Source organism: Oryctolagus cuniculus, chromosome 8, assembly GCF_051225735.1.
Source record: "Oryctolagus cuniculus isolate XC-2025 breed Fujian yellow rabbit chromosome 8, ASM5122573v1, whole genome shotgun sequence".
Lineage (NCBI taxonomy): Eukaryota > Metazoa > Chordata > Mammalia > Lagomorpha > Leporidae > Oryctolagus > Oryctolagus cuniculus.
The window spans coordinates 119,266,443-119,284,752 of NC_142874.1; the positions used below are offsets into that span (position 1 = coordinate 119,266,443).

The window sequence follows — 18,310 nt, forward strand, 5'->3', positions numbered from 1 at the left end:
TTAGATGACTTACAATGTGAAAGCTATGGGAATCATTGTTACATTGTAGTGTTTAGGGACTAACCACAAGAAAAAAAAAATCTGTGCTTGTTCTGTGCAAACGAAACCACCAGGGGCCTAACTACAGAGTATGCACCAGCTACAAAGTAACATCTTTTCTGAATATTTTGCAGTTAGTCAATCACGTGTGACCAGCAGCTAAGGAGAGCTGGCTGGGCAACTACAGTGGCCAACAAATGCACTTCTTAAATCTTCCAGGGCAGAGAGCAAGAGCGGCCCCTGGCTCTGCTGAAATCTAGCCAGATGCTCACCCAAACTGGGTGTGGGGCCAGCTTCTCAAGGCTGCTCCCAAGCCAGGATGAGTGCAGCAGAGACGCTAAAGGGAGGCCTGCTCCTGGGAGGAGCTAGTTTGGCTCAGGGACCCCGCCCCTTTGCCCTGCCCCTTTGTCACGTCCTTGGTGCTTCCCACCTGACCTTCCTTCCTTCCTGTTTCCCTCGCTAGGCTTGTCCCTGCACCTCGGGGCCGGCTCCCTGTCCCTTTCCCGTCTCCCCACAGTTTCTGGAAGACCAGGAGAAGCACAATTGCCTGTGCCCAGGGATGCCGGGGGTACAAGGGGTGGGTGGGAATCACCTAGGGTGCCGCCGGGCCGAGAAGTAGCTCCCCACCCTCATTCAACAATAGATGTGCAGGCCTTCGCCAAGGTGCGTGGCGCACCGTGGGGAACAAAGCGCGCAAAGCATGCAGCGCTGCCTGCATTATGCGTCCTGCTGACTCCCAGCTCTTCAGTAGCACACGGAGAGCCGTCAAGGTGTAGTCCCGGAGGGACCGCCCACACCCGGCACACCTGAGCCCACGGCCCAAAGGCCCGCCCCTCGTGCGCTCTCGCCCCACAACTCCTTTGCCCAGCGGTTCCTTCTCCGCGAAACGCCTCCTCCTCCCTCTCTCGCGACCCTCCCTTTCGTGACAGCCACCCCCCCCCCCCAGACCCAATTCCCTTGGGAGGTCCCGGGTCACCAGGCTGCGCGCGCCTTCTAAAGGCACCCGTCACTCTGCGCTCTCCTGGCTGTCACAGGGTCCCCGCTAACCGGGGAGCCCCCGGAGCAGGGCCGTGAGGGTCGTACCAACCCTGAGTCCCCGCTGCCTGGCCCGCCGTAGGCCCTCAGCGCGCATCTGCGGAGCGGGTGCGTGAACCAGCGAATCGGCCGCGCGGGGTGCAGTGCAGCGGGGCCTGGCCGGGGCCCGGAGGCCGCCGCGGGCCGAATCGCGGCGGCGGGCGCGCGCACACGACTGCGGCGGCCGCCTGGCCCCGCCCGCTTCCCCGCGCAGTCGCCGGCCGTCGCCTCCCGGGGTTGCGGCGAGGCGGGTCCTCGAGTGGCACGGCCCTGCGCGCTCCCTGCACCCTCCCGAGCTGCGCCAGCCCCGGAAACCGAAACCAAAGCCCGGCCCTGCTTTCCGCGGGCCCGCTGGCCGCCTGCACCGAGGGCCGCGCTCGCCCGGCCGCACAGCCCAGAGCCGCGCGCACCAGCCCGGAGGCTCCGGGAGCTGGGCGCGGGGAGCGCGCGGACCGCGAGGGTCCCGGGGCTTCCGGCCGCTGCTGCTCGCCCCCTGCGCTTGGAAGCCGCGCGCAGAATGGGCAGGTGCGGCTTCTACACGGCGGGGACGCTGTCCCTGCTGCTGCTGGTGACCAGCGTCACGCTGCTAGTGGCCCGTGTCTTCCAGAAGGCCGTGGACCAGGCCGTCCAGAAGGTGAGGCAGGGCGGGCGGCGCGTGCACGCGCGTGGGGTGTTCTGTTTGTGTGTGTTGGGGCTGTGTGTGCTGTGAGTGAATGGGCAGGGTGTGTGTGTGTGTGTGTGTGTGTGTGTAGATCGGTATGTGTTGTGTGTGTTGGGAGCTCTGTGTGTTGGGGGAGGGGCTCTCCAGCCCACCCCGTCGAGAGGAGACCAGCACGTGGGCAGATACCTCCATTCTCCCTGGAATTCCTGGGCCTGGCAAGCATGGTTCCCTTTATCATAACAAAAGTCTGGGTCCTGCCTAAGGAGACTTCTGTTCCATTGCTTGAGGCTCTCCCCACCCCCTCCCTGCGAGAGCCCAAGACCCCTCCCACTGGAGGAAGAGAGAACAGAATGAAAGACTGCACAGAAGCGGCAGACGGGCAGACGCTGCTGGTCCCCGGCTTGGCCTTTGAGGCGGGGCGGGAGGTTGTGGTCTGCGGGTGTCGGGGTGCCCCTGGGCCAGGCCCCCGAGCTGCCCAGCGTCTCCGCCGCTTGATGTCTTGGGTCCGCGGCGTGTGGCGTTGTCTCCCCGTAGAGATCCCGTGAGTTTCCTCTGTGAGCGCCCCTCATTCCAGGAGGCTTCCCCTGTTTTGACGTTACCTTTGCTCCTTCTGCCCTTTCACCCACTTCCGCCGAGCTGTGTGGAAACAGGAACAAGGGAGAGTTACTGGGATCAGCTTTTCCTAAAACAAGAAAACATCCGGGGAGCAGCCTTTCTCCTTAGCGCCATCACCCGCTGTGGCTGCACTGCCCAGGCCTAGGCAGTTGGAGTCCCCACGCCCGCCCGTCTGTCTTATCCAGGGAATGGACGCTTCCAGAAGTTATCAGTTATTTGCAATCAGGCAGTTAAAGGCAACTTAAAAAAAAAAGCAGTGAGGCATAATTAAACTTTGCCAAGGGCAGCAAGACCCTCTGTCCCAGCTTCTCAAAGACCACTGTTTCCCCCTGAGCAAAAAAAAACTGAATCCTTTTTCCATGCCTGCACAGGCAAATCCCTGGGGAGGTTTGTTGGAGGTGGGAACTCTTGCTTTGAGTGACTGCAGTTAAGCAATTCAGTTCCAATGAATGCGTGGGTTTTGGTGGGGGGCTTAGGAAGGCTGTTTCTGGGGGAACCCTGTAGGATGAGGGACCCTCCCAGTGGCTCTGGTGGAGCCGACCCGAGGTCCTCTGGGAGTCTCCATTGTATCAGCCGAGGGACTGGTGTGTGGCAGTGTGGCTGAGGCCTGAGTTTCCAAGAGGTTTTCTCTGTGAGGACTTAACTGTGAGAGGCCGTGGATTTGCGGAACTGTCCCCACTCCTGCTAAGGAGCAGGGCCAGTGTGATGGTTGAAAAGAAAGGACAGCTACGTCATCTGGTGAGATCTGGGAATAATTGTCAGCTGGCCTGAGAGCGCTGGTTTCTGTTTTTCCTGGACAAGCTGGAGGGTGGTAGCCAGCAGCCCAGTAGGAGAGAGCAGGGACTTTGCAGGTGAATCTGTTGGGAGTAAAGCCCAGCTGCCCAGGGTCAGCTGGTCACTTCACCTTTGTGGCGTTCCCACTTGCCAATGGGACAGTAGCGACTGATGTATCTAGGGAGGTGTAAGAGTTACCTGAGGGGCCGGTGCTGTGGTGTAGCAGGTAAAGCCTCCACCTGCAGTGCTGGCATCCCACCCATATGGTCACCTGTTCGAGTCCCGGCTGTTTCACTTCCGATCCAGCTCTTTCTATGGCCTGGGAAAGCAGAAGGAGATGGCCCAAGTCCTTGGACCCCTGTACCCACGTGGGAGACCCAGAAGAAGCTCATGGCTCCTGGCTTTGGATCAGCTCAGCTCTGGCTGTTTCAGCCATCTGGGGAGTGAACCAGCGGATGGAAGTGCGCTTGCTTGCTCTCTCTCTCTGACTCTGCCTTTCAAATAAATAAATAAATCGTTAAAAAAAAAAAAAAAGAGTTGCCCGGGACAGTGGGTATGATTGTCCTGGGATGTAGTTAGAAACCACATGAAGATTTAGCACGCACTCTCTATTCTGATCCTAGCCTCATCGCTCACAAGCTTTTTGACTTCGGGCAAGTAGTTATGTGACTTCGCCAAGCCTTGATTTCATTGCTTGCAAAAGTGGGCAAATGAGACATTAGCTCCTTGGGCACTGCGGTGGTATTTGCCTGGCACAGGCCCTTTGAAGCCTCCTACCTGATTCTGGATCCAAATTGCTTTTACCTTAGGAAGAGCCCTTCAGATTCTGTGCATCCTGGTTTTGCTTCTTCCTGGGGTAAGTGTAGAGCCCCTGCCTTCCTGCCAGTAATATTGCTGAGGAATAAGTCGTTCCTACATTGACTTTAATACTCTGATACTGCCAGGTCTTCAGTCTTTTCACTTGAAGATCGTCCGTGTCCAGGCTTGTCTGCATCAAAAAGAGGAGCAGGAAGAGGCAGGAGACTCACATGCGTAGGTTGAGCTAATTCCAGGAAGCTTAGTAAAAGAATTCTGTCGCAAGCATTGGTCTCAAGGAATGGTTCTTCTTGAGCCCTGGTGACCAGGGGTGAGGGAAGAGACTTTTATTTGGACCCGTGATTACAGTGGAGGGCGCCGAGACCCTCTGTTCCCATTCTTGGTCTCCCTGGTGACTGCCTGGTGTTGAGCAAGCCCTGTCATTGTTTCTGCTTGGATTTTCTCATCTGCAAAAGTGCCGCAGTAGGACCTTCCTCTTCTGCCCGCACCCACTTCCTGGGGATACTGTGGACATTCCTAAGGCTTTCTCTGGCCAGTGTTGGGGTCTCTGAAGGCAGAGCTGCTCAGGGCCCCAGTAGTCCATTCTCTTCCCCATAGCCTGGAAGGACAGGAGTCTCTGTTGCAGTCCTTTTGCTCAGCCAGCCTCTCCCTCTGGCGGCTAGCACCATGCCTGCTGCGCTGTGAATGGATGCCTGCTAACTCAACTTTCTATCGTTGTGCTGGAGAATCCTCAGAACCACGTCCTGCTGCCTCCAAAGGCTTGTTAAGCTAAGCGAGCTGAGGTGCAAGTAATTTCACCATCCAAGCCTCGGTTTTCTCATTTGGAAAATGGGCATCGTAGAAATAAGCAAAAGATAAAATGATGGCCATAAAGCACCTAGCACAGGGCCTTGTGCAAGGCCTGCAGGTCAACCCTTGTTCTTGCCTTTAGCTGTTATCTTCTCCTCTGTGAATTGAAGCACATATAAGAGCCCCTTTCCTTGTAGTTCTAAGCTGGTGACATTCTGTGACACAAACACAGCAATCTTTGTTTAAGAGCAGCAACCTGGAGCCGGTGTTTTGGCACAGGGCATCCAGCTGCAGCTTGCAACACCAGCATCCCATTGTCATTGCCGGTGTGAGTCCCGCTTCACATCCAGCTCCCTGCTAATGTGCCTGACAGAAGACAGTGGATGGCAGCCCAAGTATTTGGACTCCTGCCACCACATGGGAGGTAGATTTCCTGGCTCCTGGCTTCAGCCTGGCCCAGACCAGCAGATAGAAGATCTCTGTCTCTCTTTCTCTCTCTTCCTTTCAAATAAGTTAGAGAGAGAGAGAGAGAGAGAGAGAGCAAGGGAGCAGTCATGTAGCTTGGGATGTGAAATCCGCCCACCTGACCCTTGCAGCCTTGCTCGCAGTCTGCACACCTCCCAGAAATGGGGATGCAGAACTGGCCACAGCCTGGGCTGGCTGGCAAGGGAGCCGTGGGAGGGAAGGAGTCTGTCCCCGCTCTTCCTCCTCACAGCCGCACACAGAGCTGCAGCCGTGCGTCTCAGGGAAGATAGCAGGATGGATCCAGCTATCCTCGCCTGGGCCCCAGGCCCTGGGCACGTGACTGCCAGCTGTGGGAGCTAGGCAGCTTCAGAGCTGTTCCGCCAGTGCCTTGAGAAGTAACAGCAAATCACTGATGACTTATCCAAGTAGCCTTGCCTGGGCTATTGTTAAATTTTTACTTATCTCTCAACCACTGGTTTACTCCCCCAAATACCTGCAGCAACGGGAACTGGGCAGTGCCAGAGCTGAACCCCAGGAACTGGGAACTCCACTCCAGTCTCTCTGTGGGTGTCAGTGACCCACTTGGTTGAGCCATCACCACGGCCTCCCAGTGTTCACCTTTGCAGGAAGCTGGAGTCAAGGGCAGAGCAGGAATCCAACCCAGGCACTCCGGTGTGGGACACGAGTGTCCTCACTAGCATCATCCTAACCCGCTGGACCAAAAGCCTTCTCCTGGAGCTGCCGCCTTCTGTTTTTTAACGATGTATTCATTTATTTAAAAGGCAGAGTTAGAGAGAAGCAGAGGCAGAGAGAGAGAGAGAGAGAGAGAGAGAGAGAGAGAGAGAAAGGTCTTCATCTACTGGTTCACTCCCCAAATGGCTGCAATGGCCAGAGCTGGGCTGATCCAAAGCCAGGAGTTTCTTCTGGGTCTCCTATACAGGTGCAGAAGCCCAAGACTTGGGCCATCTTCCACTGCTTTCCCAGGCCCATTAGCAGGGAGCTGTATTGGAAGTGGAACAGCCAGGACTGAACCCAGCATCCGTATGGGATGCCGGCACTGCAGGCAGTGGCCTTATCCATTACGCCACAGTACCGGCCCCCTGAAGCCTTCTCGATTAAGGTAAAATAAAGCTTCTTTGCTGCATAAGGATGGTCAGCTCTGTGAAACCTCAAAGGATCCCTTCCTGTGTATCCCCCTCATCTCCTACTATGCCTCTATTCATAGTTAAGAAGCGTAGAATCTTGGTCTGGTTTTTCTTCTTAGCCATCGCTGAATCTGTCATTTGACAGCCCAGGGAAAAGACTGTGGGAAAGTGACTTAGCTACAGCTAAACTGAGAGGGAGGGATGGGGTCAGGTCTCCCAGTACTGAGCCTGTCCCACATCACAAGGGTGACCGTACCTCCCAGTTGTCTGGTTTGGGCTGGAAATCCTGCGGCCACCTGCTAGCCATGGACATCACATTGTCTTAATGCACCACACCGTGCCCCGCTTCTCAGCACAAGGGAGGAGCAGTGCTCGCCTGCAAGCCAGCCCAAGCAGCATAGGATTGTTTTTCCTTCTTGTAAAGCTGGAAGAGGAAACGCAGAAATCTGAGAGCTGGGAGAGGAAACGCAGAGATCTGAGAGCTGGGAGAGGAAACGCAGAGATCTGAGAGTGAGAAGCTCCGTGCAGTGAGACCTCAGAGTAGGGCAGAAACTGCTGAGTCAGCAGGGCTCCGGGCTTTCTCTGCGCCTCCCCTGTTTGTTCTGCCTCTCCTACCAATCAGCTTCCTCTCTTTACCACCCTGGCCTGGCTGTTCACCCAAGGGATTCCCCAGCCCCACCCCTGCGTGACTTGCCCAGCTGCTGAGCCGCTCGCTCGTGACACATAACAGGGTGATGCCGTTGACTCAGCACCTGCAGAAGGGCTGGGGCACGGTAAACAGGGCTGTATCATGTGTTTTCTTGCTGGAAGCTTTAACTCCTGAGCACAATTAGCCAGCTCCTCCCTGGCTCTTAGAAACAGTCATGTGATACCAAAATCATATTAGGTTTCCTTTAACCTCTTCCTCATCCTCATTGTCTGTGACTACATTCATTACTGATGGCTAAGACGATAGACCAGTGGCTCTCAGCCTGCTCTGTAGACTCCAGGGAGGTGCATCAAAGTCACTTATGGAGATTTAGAAAATACCAGAGTCCACCCCAGACCTGATGAGTGAGACTCACTGGGAACAGGACCCTGGCTAGAGAGCTAACCATGAACTTCATTAATGGTTTGGGGAGTGGATTTTTTTAAAATATTCATTTATTTTATTTGAAGGAGTTGCACAGTAAGAGGGAGACAAAGAGAAAGAGATGTCTTCTGTCCCCTAGTTCACTCCCCAGATAGCTACAACAGCCAGGCCTGGGCCAGACCAAAGCCAAGAGCTTCATCCAGGTCTCCCACATGGGTGGCAGGAGCCCAAACACTTGGGCCATCTTCGACTGCTTTTCCCAGGCCATTAGCAGGAAGCTAGATCAGAAGTGGAGCAGCCGGGACACGAACTGGCACCCATATGGGTTGTCAGCATCACAGGAGTTGGCTTTACCTGCTACACCACAATACTGGCCCTGAGATAGTGATTATTTTATCCCATGTCTTCATTCCTTAAGGTGGTAGTTTTGGTTGAGGATGTCACTACTAGTAGTTACTATTGATCTGCAGATATCCATTAAAGGAAAGGTGGGTGGGGGAAGGGAAGGGTCTTACCTGTGGAAACCATTTTGCTTTATTGTTTAATAAAGTACAAGCTTTCATCTGTGAGGCTACAGCCGAGGGGCCGTCTGTTCTCCCAGACATTTGCTTGTGTCTCTGGGAAGACTCAGCAGGTGGAATTACAAACTCATTAATGGAAACAGAAGATGTTGGCCCAGTGACGAGACATTTATAGCTCACATCACCGAGATATCTAGTGCAGATAGGTGATATACTAAGGAAGGCACTGTTCTATTTTATTTTTTTTTTTCCTTTTAGAGGCAGAGATGTCAGAGAGGAGTCCTCATGCTGGTTCACTCCCCAGATGTCTGCTGTACACAGGACTGGACTGGGGCAGGAGCCAGGAGCTGAGATATGATCCAGCTCTCCTCCGTGGGAGGCAGGAACCCAAGCACTTAAGCCATCACCCCCACCTCCCAAGGTCCACACTGGCAGGAAGGTGAAGTCAGGAGCTGCATCCAGGAATCAAACCCGTGTCTTCTGATGTGGGACATGGGTGTCCTAACCACTAGGCTAAACGAGCACAAAGAGAGACCATTTTTTAAAAATCAAAGCTGGTCACTAGTCAGAAGCAATGAAGGGTACAAGTGCTTAGCCTGCTGGTCAGGATACCGGTGTCCCACAGCAGAGTGTCTGGGTTTGATTCCCGGCTCTGGCTCTTTCTTGACCCCAGCTTCCTGCCAATGCAGACCCTGGGAGACAGTGGTGATGGCTCCTGCCACCCCTTCGGGAAATGCAGATTTGTTCCTTTCTGCCAGCTTCAGTCTGGCACAGCCTGGACCATTTGGGGCATTTGGGAGTCAAATAGATGAGAATACTCTTTCTTTCTCAAATAAATAAAAGTTTTAAAAGAAGGCAGCTAAGGAAAAATAAAGGTTACTTTAGGTGTTTGCTTTCTATCTCTAGAAACACCTGTAGTGTATGCTCTGGCACTCATTTGTTTTTTGTTTTTGTTTTTAAGATTTATTTATTTATTTGAAAGGCAGAGTTACAGAGAGGCAGAGGCAGAAAGAGAGAGGTCTTCCATCTGCTGGTTCACTCCCCAGATGGCCACAACGGCCGGAGATTTAGAAAAATCTGCCGGAGCTGCACTGAACCGAAACCAGGAATTAGGAGCTTCTTCTGGGTCTCCCATGCAGGTACAGGGGCCCAAGGACTTGGGCCATCCTCCACTGCTTTCCCAGGCCATAGCAGAGAGCTGGATTGGAAGAGGAGCAGTGGGACTCAAATCAGCACCCATATGGGATCCCTGCACTGCAGGCAGTGGCTTTACCTGCTATGCCACAGCACTAGTCCTTCATTTTTTTTTTTTTTAATTTATTTATGGGACCAGTGTTGTGGCACAGCAGGTTAAAGCCCTGGTGCACAGTGTCAGCATCCCATATGGGTGCTGGTTGCTCTACTTCTGATCCAGCTCTCTGCTATGGCCTGGGAAAGAAGTAGAAGATGGCCCAAGTCCTTGGGCCCCTGCACCCATGTGGAAAACCTGGAAGAAGCTCCTGGCTCCTGGCTCCTGGCTTTGGATCAACTCAGCTCCGGCCATCGTGGCCATTTGAGGAGTGAACCAGTAGATGGAAGACCTTTCTCTGTCTCTCTACCTCCATCTGTAATTCTTTCAGATAAATTTTTTTTTTTTTTTTACTTATTTGACAGGTAGAGTTAGACAGTGAGAAAGAGAGACAGAGAGAAAGGTCTTCCTTCTGTTGGTTCACTCCCCAAATGGGTGCTACAGCCTGCACTGCGCCGATCCGAAGCCAGGAGCCAGGTACTTCCTTCTGGTTTCCCATGCGGGTGCAGGAGCCCAATCACTTGGGCCATCCTCCACTGCCTTCCCGGGCCACAGCAGAGAGCTGGGAGTGGAGCAGCCAGGACTGGAACCAGCATCCATATGGGATGCCGGCATCACAGGTGGCAGCTTTGCCACAATGCTGGCCCCTGTTATCTAATGTTTTTAAGCCACCAGTATTTTGTTTGGTATGTTATTCATTTACTCTTTTTTTTTTTTTTTTTTTTTTTATTTTTTTTTTGACAGGCAGAGTGGACAGTGAGAGAGAGAGAGACAGAGAGAAAGGTCTTCCTTTGCCGTTGGTTCACCCTCCAATGGCTGCCGCGGCTGGCGCGCTGCGGCCGGCGCACCGCGCTGATCCGATGGCAGGAGCCAGGAGCCAGGTGCTTTTCCTGGTCTCCCATGGGGTGCAGGGCCCAAGCACCTGGGCCATCCTCCACTGCACTCCCTGGCCACAGCAGAGGGCTGGCCTGGAAGAGGGGCCACCGGGACAGAATCCGGCGCCCCGACCGGGACTAGAACCCGGTGTGCCGGCGCCGCTAGGCGGAGGATTAGCCTATTGAGCCGCGGCGCCGGCCATTATTCATTTACTCTTTATTGCACCGTGAGGCCAGTGCTAAAAACAATAGCTTGCATAACTAGTACTCAAACAGTATTTTACACTTTATGTTTCTGTGCTTGTGCAAACGGTTGAAATCTTTACTTAATATATACTAAATTGATCTTCTGTATGTAAAGATAATTGAAGGCTGGCGCCGCATCTCACTAGGCTAATCCTCCGCCTTGCGGTGCCGGCACACCGGGTTCTAGTCCCGGTCAGGGCACCGGATTCTGTCCCGGTTGCCCCTCTTCCAGGCCAGCTCTCTGCTGTGGCCAGGGAGTGCAGTGGAGGATGGCCCAAGTGCTTGGGCCCTGCACCCCATGGGAGACCAGGATAGGTACCTGGCTTCTGGCTTCGGATCAGCGTGGTATGCCGGCCGCGGCAGCCATTGGAGTGTGAACCAATGGCAAAAGGAAGACCTTTCTCTCTGTCTCTCTCTCTCACTGTCCACTCTGCCTCAAAAAACAAACAAATAAAAAGATAATTGAAAATGAATCTTGATGCAAATGGAATGGGAGAGGGAGTGGGAGATAGGAGGGTTGTGGGTGGGAGGGAAGTTATGGGGGGGAAAGCCATTGTAATCCATCAGCTGTACTTTGGAAATTTATATTTATAAAATAAAAGTTAAAAAAAAAGAAAAATAAAAATAATAGCTTGGGCGATCCATCTTTCCATTTATGCCAATCAAAGTAGAGGAGAACATGTGGGTCTCCTACCTATATCACATGATGATCTTCTAGTGTCGGCCCTGCAAGGATTTCCAGTGCATGCGACGTAATTTAGTATTCCACACTAGCTGGAAAGCTCCTTTGAAGGGAAGGGTCCCCATCACATTTAGTTTTTTATTATCTTCTCATATTGCCCAATGCAATGCCTTACACAAATAATTGGGCAACAGGTATGGCTTGGATGGGTGGTAGGACAGGCCGATGGAGATGGTTTTGGAGGAATGATGCTGACATGTTGGTTAGCTTCATATTTGCCCCACTCCATAGGTGCATGTTTGTCTCATGAACGTTTATATTTCTACAATCTGGAGGATTTACCCAGTGATCCTGACTTCCAGTTTCTCTTGGAACATGTGGCTAGGTCTGCCCCACCATGTCTCCTGTGGCCACAGTCTGCACAGAATAAAGACGGACCATTAGATGGGGTCTGCCTTGGGCTGGTGTCACGAAGTACCATAGACTGTGGTGCTTATAACCAACCCCATGTCTGGGGAGAGCCTGCCTGCCCACATGACCTGGTCATCTCTCAAGGACCTCCTCCACGATGCCATCACCCTGAGGGTGAGGCTCTCAACATTTGAGTTTTAGAGGAACACACACATTCAGACCACAGCCCCGTCAGCTCTATAGGCCCAGTGACAGTGCCCTTTGTCATCATGCTGGCCCTGCCCACTGTCTCTCTTATTATAGAGAAATATCTGTTATCTGACCCTCTTTACCAAGACCAGTGAAAGGAGAGATACCTTGAACAGATCATGTGTTTTAACAAAAGGTGAGCGAGAGCATAGTTCTCTGTAGAAGTGAATTCTGAGGCGTGCATTTGGCACAGTGGCTAAGACACCACTTGCAGTGCCTACTACCCAGGTTGGAGTGCTTGGGTTTGAGTCCTGGCTGTGCTCCCAGTCCCTGCTTCCTGCGAATGCAGACCCTGGGAGGCAGCAGGTAAGGCTCCAGTAGTTGGATCCCTGCCACCCGTGTGGGAAACTTAGATTGAGTTTCTGGTGTCCAGGCTCATCCCCGCCCAGCTTTGGTTGTCGGTGACATCTGGAGAGTGAACGAGTTGATAGAAGATGTCTGTCCCTGCCTCTCTCTCTCTGCCTTTCAAATTAAAAAGAAAATAGTGAGTGAATACTCTTGCTGGGGTGTGACATGCAAACAAGTGTAAAACTCTTGGCTTGTTTCGCTCATTTTCCTTAGCCACTGCACTGGGCCCCTTCAGCCTCTGGGCATCTCTCACTTTCCAGAGAGGGAGGCAGATAGCCATTGCTCCACAACTCCCATATTTTTTTTTTAAAGATTATTATTTGAGAGGCAGAGTTACAGGGAGAGAGAGAGAGAGGGAAAGACAGAGATAAAGAGAGAGAGGTCTTCCATCTGCAGGTTCACTCCCCAAATGGCCACAATGGCTGAAGCAGGGCTGATCTGAAGCCAGGATCCAGGAGCTTCTTCCGGGTCTCCCATGGGGGTGACAGGGGCCCAAGGATTTGGGCCATCCTCTGCTGCTTTCCCAGGTGCATTAGCAGGGAGCTGGATTGGAAGTGGAGCAGCCTGGACTTGAACAAGCACCCCTGTGGGATGCCGGCACCGCAGGTGGAAGTTTAATTTAATATGCCACAGCACTGGCCTGACAAGTCCCATTTTCAACATTTTTTTTTTTTTTTGAGAAAAGCCAGCATACAGCACTTTATTGCAATAATAAAACTCGAAACTCATGTGGTACTGGAGCGAAGTGGGGGCAGCAACAGTTTCTCTCACTAAATCACTACACAGGAGAGCAGAGGGGTGTGAAGGGGGTGGGAGGCAGAGCCGGGAAACCCGAGATCAGCGGAGACAGCCAAGCATCAAACACCAGGAGATGCTGAAGCTGCGATGACCAGCATCACTTTCAAGAGAACACTCAAGGATGTGTCGTGATGGCCGGGCTTTCGCTGGGTGATGGTCTACAAACAGCACCTTCAATTTAAACTTTCAATTAAAAGTTTCTTAAAATTTAGGAAGTGTTGGGAGTCTTGGATAGTTAGGAGATTATAAAAGTTCTGAAAATCCACTAGAAAAACCACAGGATGGAGGGGAAAAGAAAAAGCCAGGTCACAAAGAAGGCTTCAGTGGTCCCTGCTGGCCCAGGGACAGGTACCTGTAGTGTCCAGCGTTGCAGGGAAGTGATCTAGTTTCAGAGGCAGAGGGTTCCGGGAAGGCTGGGCTGGGGCTGTGGAGGCAAAGGCTCTCCCGTCCCCACTTCAGTCTGGGCAGGGCTGTTACTCTACCCGAGGACCTCTCAGCCCTCAGCAGCGTCTCACTTCTGCTGTGGCTTTGCAGTGCCGCAGCAAGACTGTTTAATACATAATAGATACAAATCTCATCCAAAAAATAAAAATAAAATAAAGATTCTTGCAAACCCCGTTCCCCAACACCAATTCCTGTTCTAAAGTGAACCCATCACTTGTGCTGTTAACACCTGACCACATCTTCACTGGAAACCTAGACCCAAGATGGAAACTGAATCTTCACCCCAAAACGAGAACAGAATAAATCGAGTCACTTGAGGTTTATGGCGTATGGTTTAGGTGATCACACATACAAGGGGAAGAGGAAGTAGGGGTGTGAGAAGCAAAGCTGAGTGACAGAACACATTCAGTCGGGCAGATGTTTGTACAGAGGGCGTCGTGGAACTGCAGGAAAAGCTCCGGATGGATTCATGTGCACGTGTCTGGAGCACCAGACCCTCCATGGCAGATCCAAGAACAGGGAGCTAAGGGAGGAGGCCATTCCTGTCATTCCAGTTTTAGAAGCTCCACGTCGAAGACGAGAGTGGCGTGTGGTGGGATGATGCCCGGGTGCCCAGTGGCACCGTAGGCATAGTCTGGGGAGATGGTCAGTTTGGCTCTCTGACCCACACTCATCTGGGCAACCCCTTCTTCCCAGCCTCGGATCACCTCCTGCTTGCCCAGCATAAACTTAAAGGGCTTGTTCCTGTCCCGGGAGGAATCGAATTTCTTTCCATCTTCAAGCATCCTGGTGTAGTGCACCACGCAGGTCTGGCCGCGCTTCGGGAAGGTGCGCCAGTCTCCGGGGCAGATGGTCTCCACCTGCACTCCCATGGCGGCAGCGGACGCTGGGCGGGCTGCGAGGCGTGGACCGAGAGCAGACCTGGCAGCGGTTCCGCGGCTCTGCTCGGCCCTCCGCGCGTCGCCTGCGCACGCGCGCGCCCCCGCACGCCAACATTTATTTCTTAATTGACAAGTATCAATTGTGTGTGTTTCTGGTGCACAGTGTGATATTTTGATAAATGTATGCACACAGAATGGCCCAGTCAAGCTAGTGAACATACCTCATGTGCTTCTCTTTCTTTGTGGTGAGAACACTTAATATCTACTTTGGTGAGTTCAAGTACTGTACACGTGAAAAACACCAACTATAGTCACCGTGGTGTACAGTTGCTCTCTTGACTCTGTTCCTCCAACTGAAATTTTCTGTCCCCTGAGCAACATCTCCCCAACCCTCTCATCCCTGGAAGGGTATTTTCTTGGAACATTGCAATTCTGATAGTCAACAGTAGTGGAAGGGAAAGGAAACATAGATATAAATGGGTGTATTTCAATGTTGAGAAGTATGACCATGGCCAGACAGATTGTAAAATAATGCAACTGGAGCCGGCGCCGTGGCTCAATAGGCTAATCCTCCACCTTGCGGCGCCGGCACACCGGGTTCTAGTCCCGGTTGGGGCACCGGATTCTGTCCCGGTTGCCCCTCTTCCAGGCCAGCTCTCTGCTATGGCCAGGGAGTGCAGTGGAGGATGGCCCAGGTGCTTGGGCCCTGCACCCCATGGGAGACCAGGAAAAGCACCTGGCTCCTGGCTCCTGCCATCGGATCAGCGCGGTGCGCCGGCTGCAGCGGCGGCCATTGGAGGGTGATCCAACGGCAAAGGAAGACCTTTCTCTCTCTGTCTCTCTCTCACTGTCCACTCTGCCTGTCAAAAAAAAAAAAATAATAATAATAATGCAACTGGCTGCAGAAGTCACACATGGAACCTGGCCAGCGTTTTTTCATGGCTGTGTTTCTTATTAATTCCCAGCTTAAAATCCTCTCACCTACAACCTCAGCCACTGTCCCACCACACGCACGTGTATTTCCTTAATTTCCACCTGGTTCTTATGTGTACGTTTGCATGGTAGCTGTTTGTTCTCCCTCTAGGCCATCAGTGCTCAGCCTTGGCTACACATTTGTGACCATCTAGGAGCTTTGGAGAATACTCTAGCAGGTGTTGTTTGTCCAGGAGGTTTTGGGGGATATCTCTTCACCCATATTGCCCTGCGTGCATTTTGAGGGAGGGCAGCAGCTCATCTGAACTGTCAGATCCCATTAGAGAAAACTGTGACAGTGGAATTAACAGTAAAAATGAGTTAAACAACAGTGACAGTAAAACAGTGAATGCCAATGTATTTGTTCTGGTATTTAAAAAAAAATGTCCAATGATAAAGGTAGAATTCTCATTTCCTTCAGCTCAGCAGAGAGTAAACGTAAGTCGTAGAAATTACTTATATGTGTTACCATAAGTGTCTAGGTTAGGTTTGTTAAACTTTCAGGAGCAATTTTTAAAACCAAACCAACTAGCATATTGATGTTTGGTGCTTTTTGTTCATTTGTAACCCAACAGGAGTTGCTCATACGCCATCAGGGCAGATTCTCAGAACAGGTGCCCATTCTCCGAGTGGGTTTAGATTGTGAAGGTGCAACATGCACGCCTAAGTTGTGTGTAGTTGTTACATACTCCTCTGATGGCCTTCAGGAACAACCAGCAGTGTGCCCAGTCCTCCAAGTGACCTTCATGGTAGTACTAGTTCCCATTATAGCCTCGTGCAACTCCCCAAGTGCTTATTTTTATCGTTTGGAAGTGGCTCACCCAGGACAGCTGGTTCGGGGACTCTCTTGGTGTTGCCTTTCCTATAGGTCACTGTCAGGCTGGCTTTGAGGAGGTGTGGCTTGTGGCTATAAGTCACATTGGTGCCCAGTGGTCAACATCCAGCTACCCTATGTCTAATCCATTGCTGGGCCAGTGACTCCATGCCCACTGCTACCAGTACAGAGGCCACTGTCAGCCCTGCTCTGGCCATCTGTCTGCTGGACTTTGAGATCAAGACTGGTTGAAGAATTTTTCTACTTTTGTTTTAAAGCAGTCTCAAATAATTAAATCTGACAATATATAGACTTTTTCCTCAAGCCAGTACAGTATAACAGTTATTTACCTAGCATTTCCATTGTTTTAGGTGTTATAGGTAATCTAGAGATGACTTTAAGTATATGGGAGGATGTGTCTAGGTTATATTCAAATACTGCACCATTTTATAGATAAGGGACTTGAACATCCATGGATTCTGGTAACAACCAGGAGTCCTAGAACCAATCACCCTTGGATGTTGGCAACGATTGTACTTAATCTTGCATCATCTGAGAAATGCAAGTTCAAATAACAAGGTGCTATTTTGTTACCATTAAATAGGCAAAGATTTCCATAACGTCTTAAACACCAGTCTTGGTGTGGATATGCTGAGCTGGTTGCTCATACGTGCCTTCTGGAAGCAACTAGGCAGTATCTAAAGTCTCATGAGTTTGTCAAACCTCTGACCCAGTAATTACAATTCTAGGAGTCCAGTCTAAGAAGTTAATTGATGACTTGAGCAAAGATATTCAAGAACATTCACTGCAGGGGTGGGCGTCAGAGGTAAGATGTTGCTTGGGATGCCCACATCCCGTATTGTAGTGCCTGGGTTCCAGTCCTGGCCCTGCTGCTGATTTGAGCTTCCTGACCATGCACACGCTGGGAGGCGGTAGGTGAGGGCTCAAGGTTGGGTCTCTGCCACCCACATGAGAGACTTGGGTTGAGTTCATAGCTCCTAGCTTTGGCCTGGCCCAGTCCCAGCTGTTGCAGGTATTTGGGGAGTGAGCCAGCAGATGGAAGCTCTGTGTTAGTCTCTCTCTCTCTCTCCCTCCCCCTCCCCCTCCCCCTCCCCCTCCCCCTCCCCCGTCTTTCTGCTTCTCAAATAATTTAAAGGCAAATAAAAGAACATTCACTGTAGTACAGAACAACACAAGTGTCCCATAATAAGAGGATCATTAAATGAACTGAGTTAACACTGTTCAATAGATAAGCATACAGACATGTTAAGATAATACTTTCAAAAACTATTAAGGGCCGACACCACAGCTCACTTGGCTAAACTTCTGCTTGCGGCGCCAGCACTCCGGGTTCTAGTCCTGGTTGGGGTGCCGGTTCTGTCCCGGTTGTTCCTCTTCCAGGCCAGCTCTCTGCTGTGGCCTGGGAAGGCAGTGGAGGATGGCCCAGGTCCTTGGGCCCTGCACCCACATGGGAGACCAGGAGAAAGCAACTGGCTCCTGGCTTTGGATCGGCGCAGCGCCCCGGCTGCAACGCATCAGCCGTAGCAGCCACTTGGGGGGGTGAACCAACGGAAAAAGGAAGACCTTTCTCTCTGTCTCTCTTTCTCTCACTGTCTAACTCTGCCTGTCAAAACAAACAAACAAACAAACAAACAAACAAACAAAAACTATTAAGGGGCTAGAGCTATGGCACAGCAGGTTAAAGCCCCAGCCTGCAGTTCTGGCATCCCATCGAACCAGGACTGGTTTGAGTTCTGGCTGTTCTACTTCCGATCCAGCTCTCTGCTATGGCCTGAGAAACAGTGGAGGATGGCCCAAGTCCTTAGGCCCCTGCCACATGGGAGATCAGGAAGAAGCTCCTGGCTCCTGGCTTCAGATTGGCTCAGCTCCAGCCATTGCAGCCATTTTGGGAGGGAACCAGTGGATGGAAGACCTCTCTCTCTCTGTCTCTTTCAAATAAAATAAAATAAAAATAAATCTTAGAAAACTATTCAGTAGCAAAGACAATTATCTCTAAAAGATGAGTGACAAAAACTTGATATAAAATAATACATACAAAATACATCATTTCAGTTATATATATAATATATATGTATACATACATATATATAACCTATATGTATTCACACATACACACACAGGTAAAAGGCCAGAGGAAATAAACCTATGTACTAATGGTCCTGGTGTGGATTTTGGGGGTGTTTCATTTCCTTTCCTTTGTTTCCAAGTTTGCTATACACAAGGTAGGCCGAGCAGGGAGAGAGCAGAGTAACATTTACCTGTTGAAGGTAACAACTCAGTAGCCTCCCGTGTGAGCACAGGTTGGAAGCA

At 51.6% G+C, this 18,310-nt stretch overlaps 2 protein-coding genes across 3 annotated transcripts in view; one reads left to right on the forward strand and one right to left on the reverse strand.

Moving 5' to 3' along the window:
* Positions 1-1,325: 1,325 nt before the first annotated feature.
* The window catches only part of SCARB2 (scavenger receptor class B member 2), a 65,254-nt gene continuing 48,269 nt past the window's right edge, over positions 1,326-18,310 (forward strand). Inside the window, exon 1 of one of the 2 annotated variants that reach the window (XM_002717104.6) lies at positions 1,326-1,747. In XM_002717104.6, the coding sequence (XP_002717150.1) occupies positions 1,631-1,747 (117 nt within the window). In that variant the 5' untranslated portion in view covers positions 1,326-1,630. The remainder of the gene's footprint in view (positions 1,748-18,310) is intronic. The other variant, XM_089303213.1, reaches the window with a different exon arrangement.
* Positions 13,618-15,154, reverse strand: LOC138843555 (peptidyl-prolyl cis-trans isomerase FKBP1A-like). Its single transcript, XM_089303214.1, has one exon. The coding sequence runs from the start codon at positions 14,410-14,412 to the stop codon at positions 13,858-13,860; it is 555 nt and encodes a 184-aa protein (XP_089159340.1). The 5' UTR covers positions 14,413-15,154; the 3' UTR covers positions 13,618-13,857.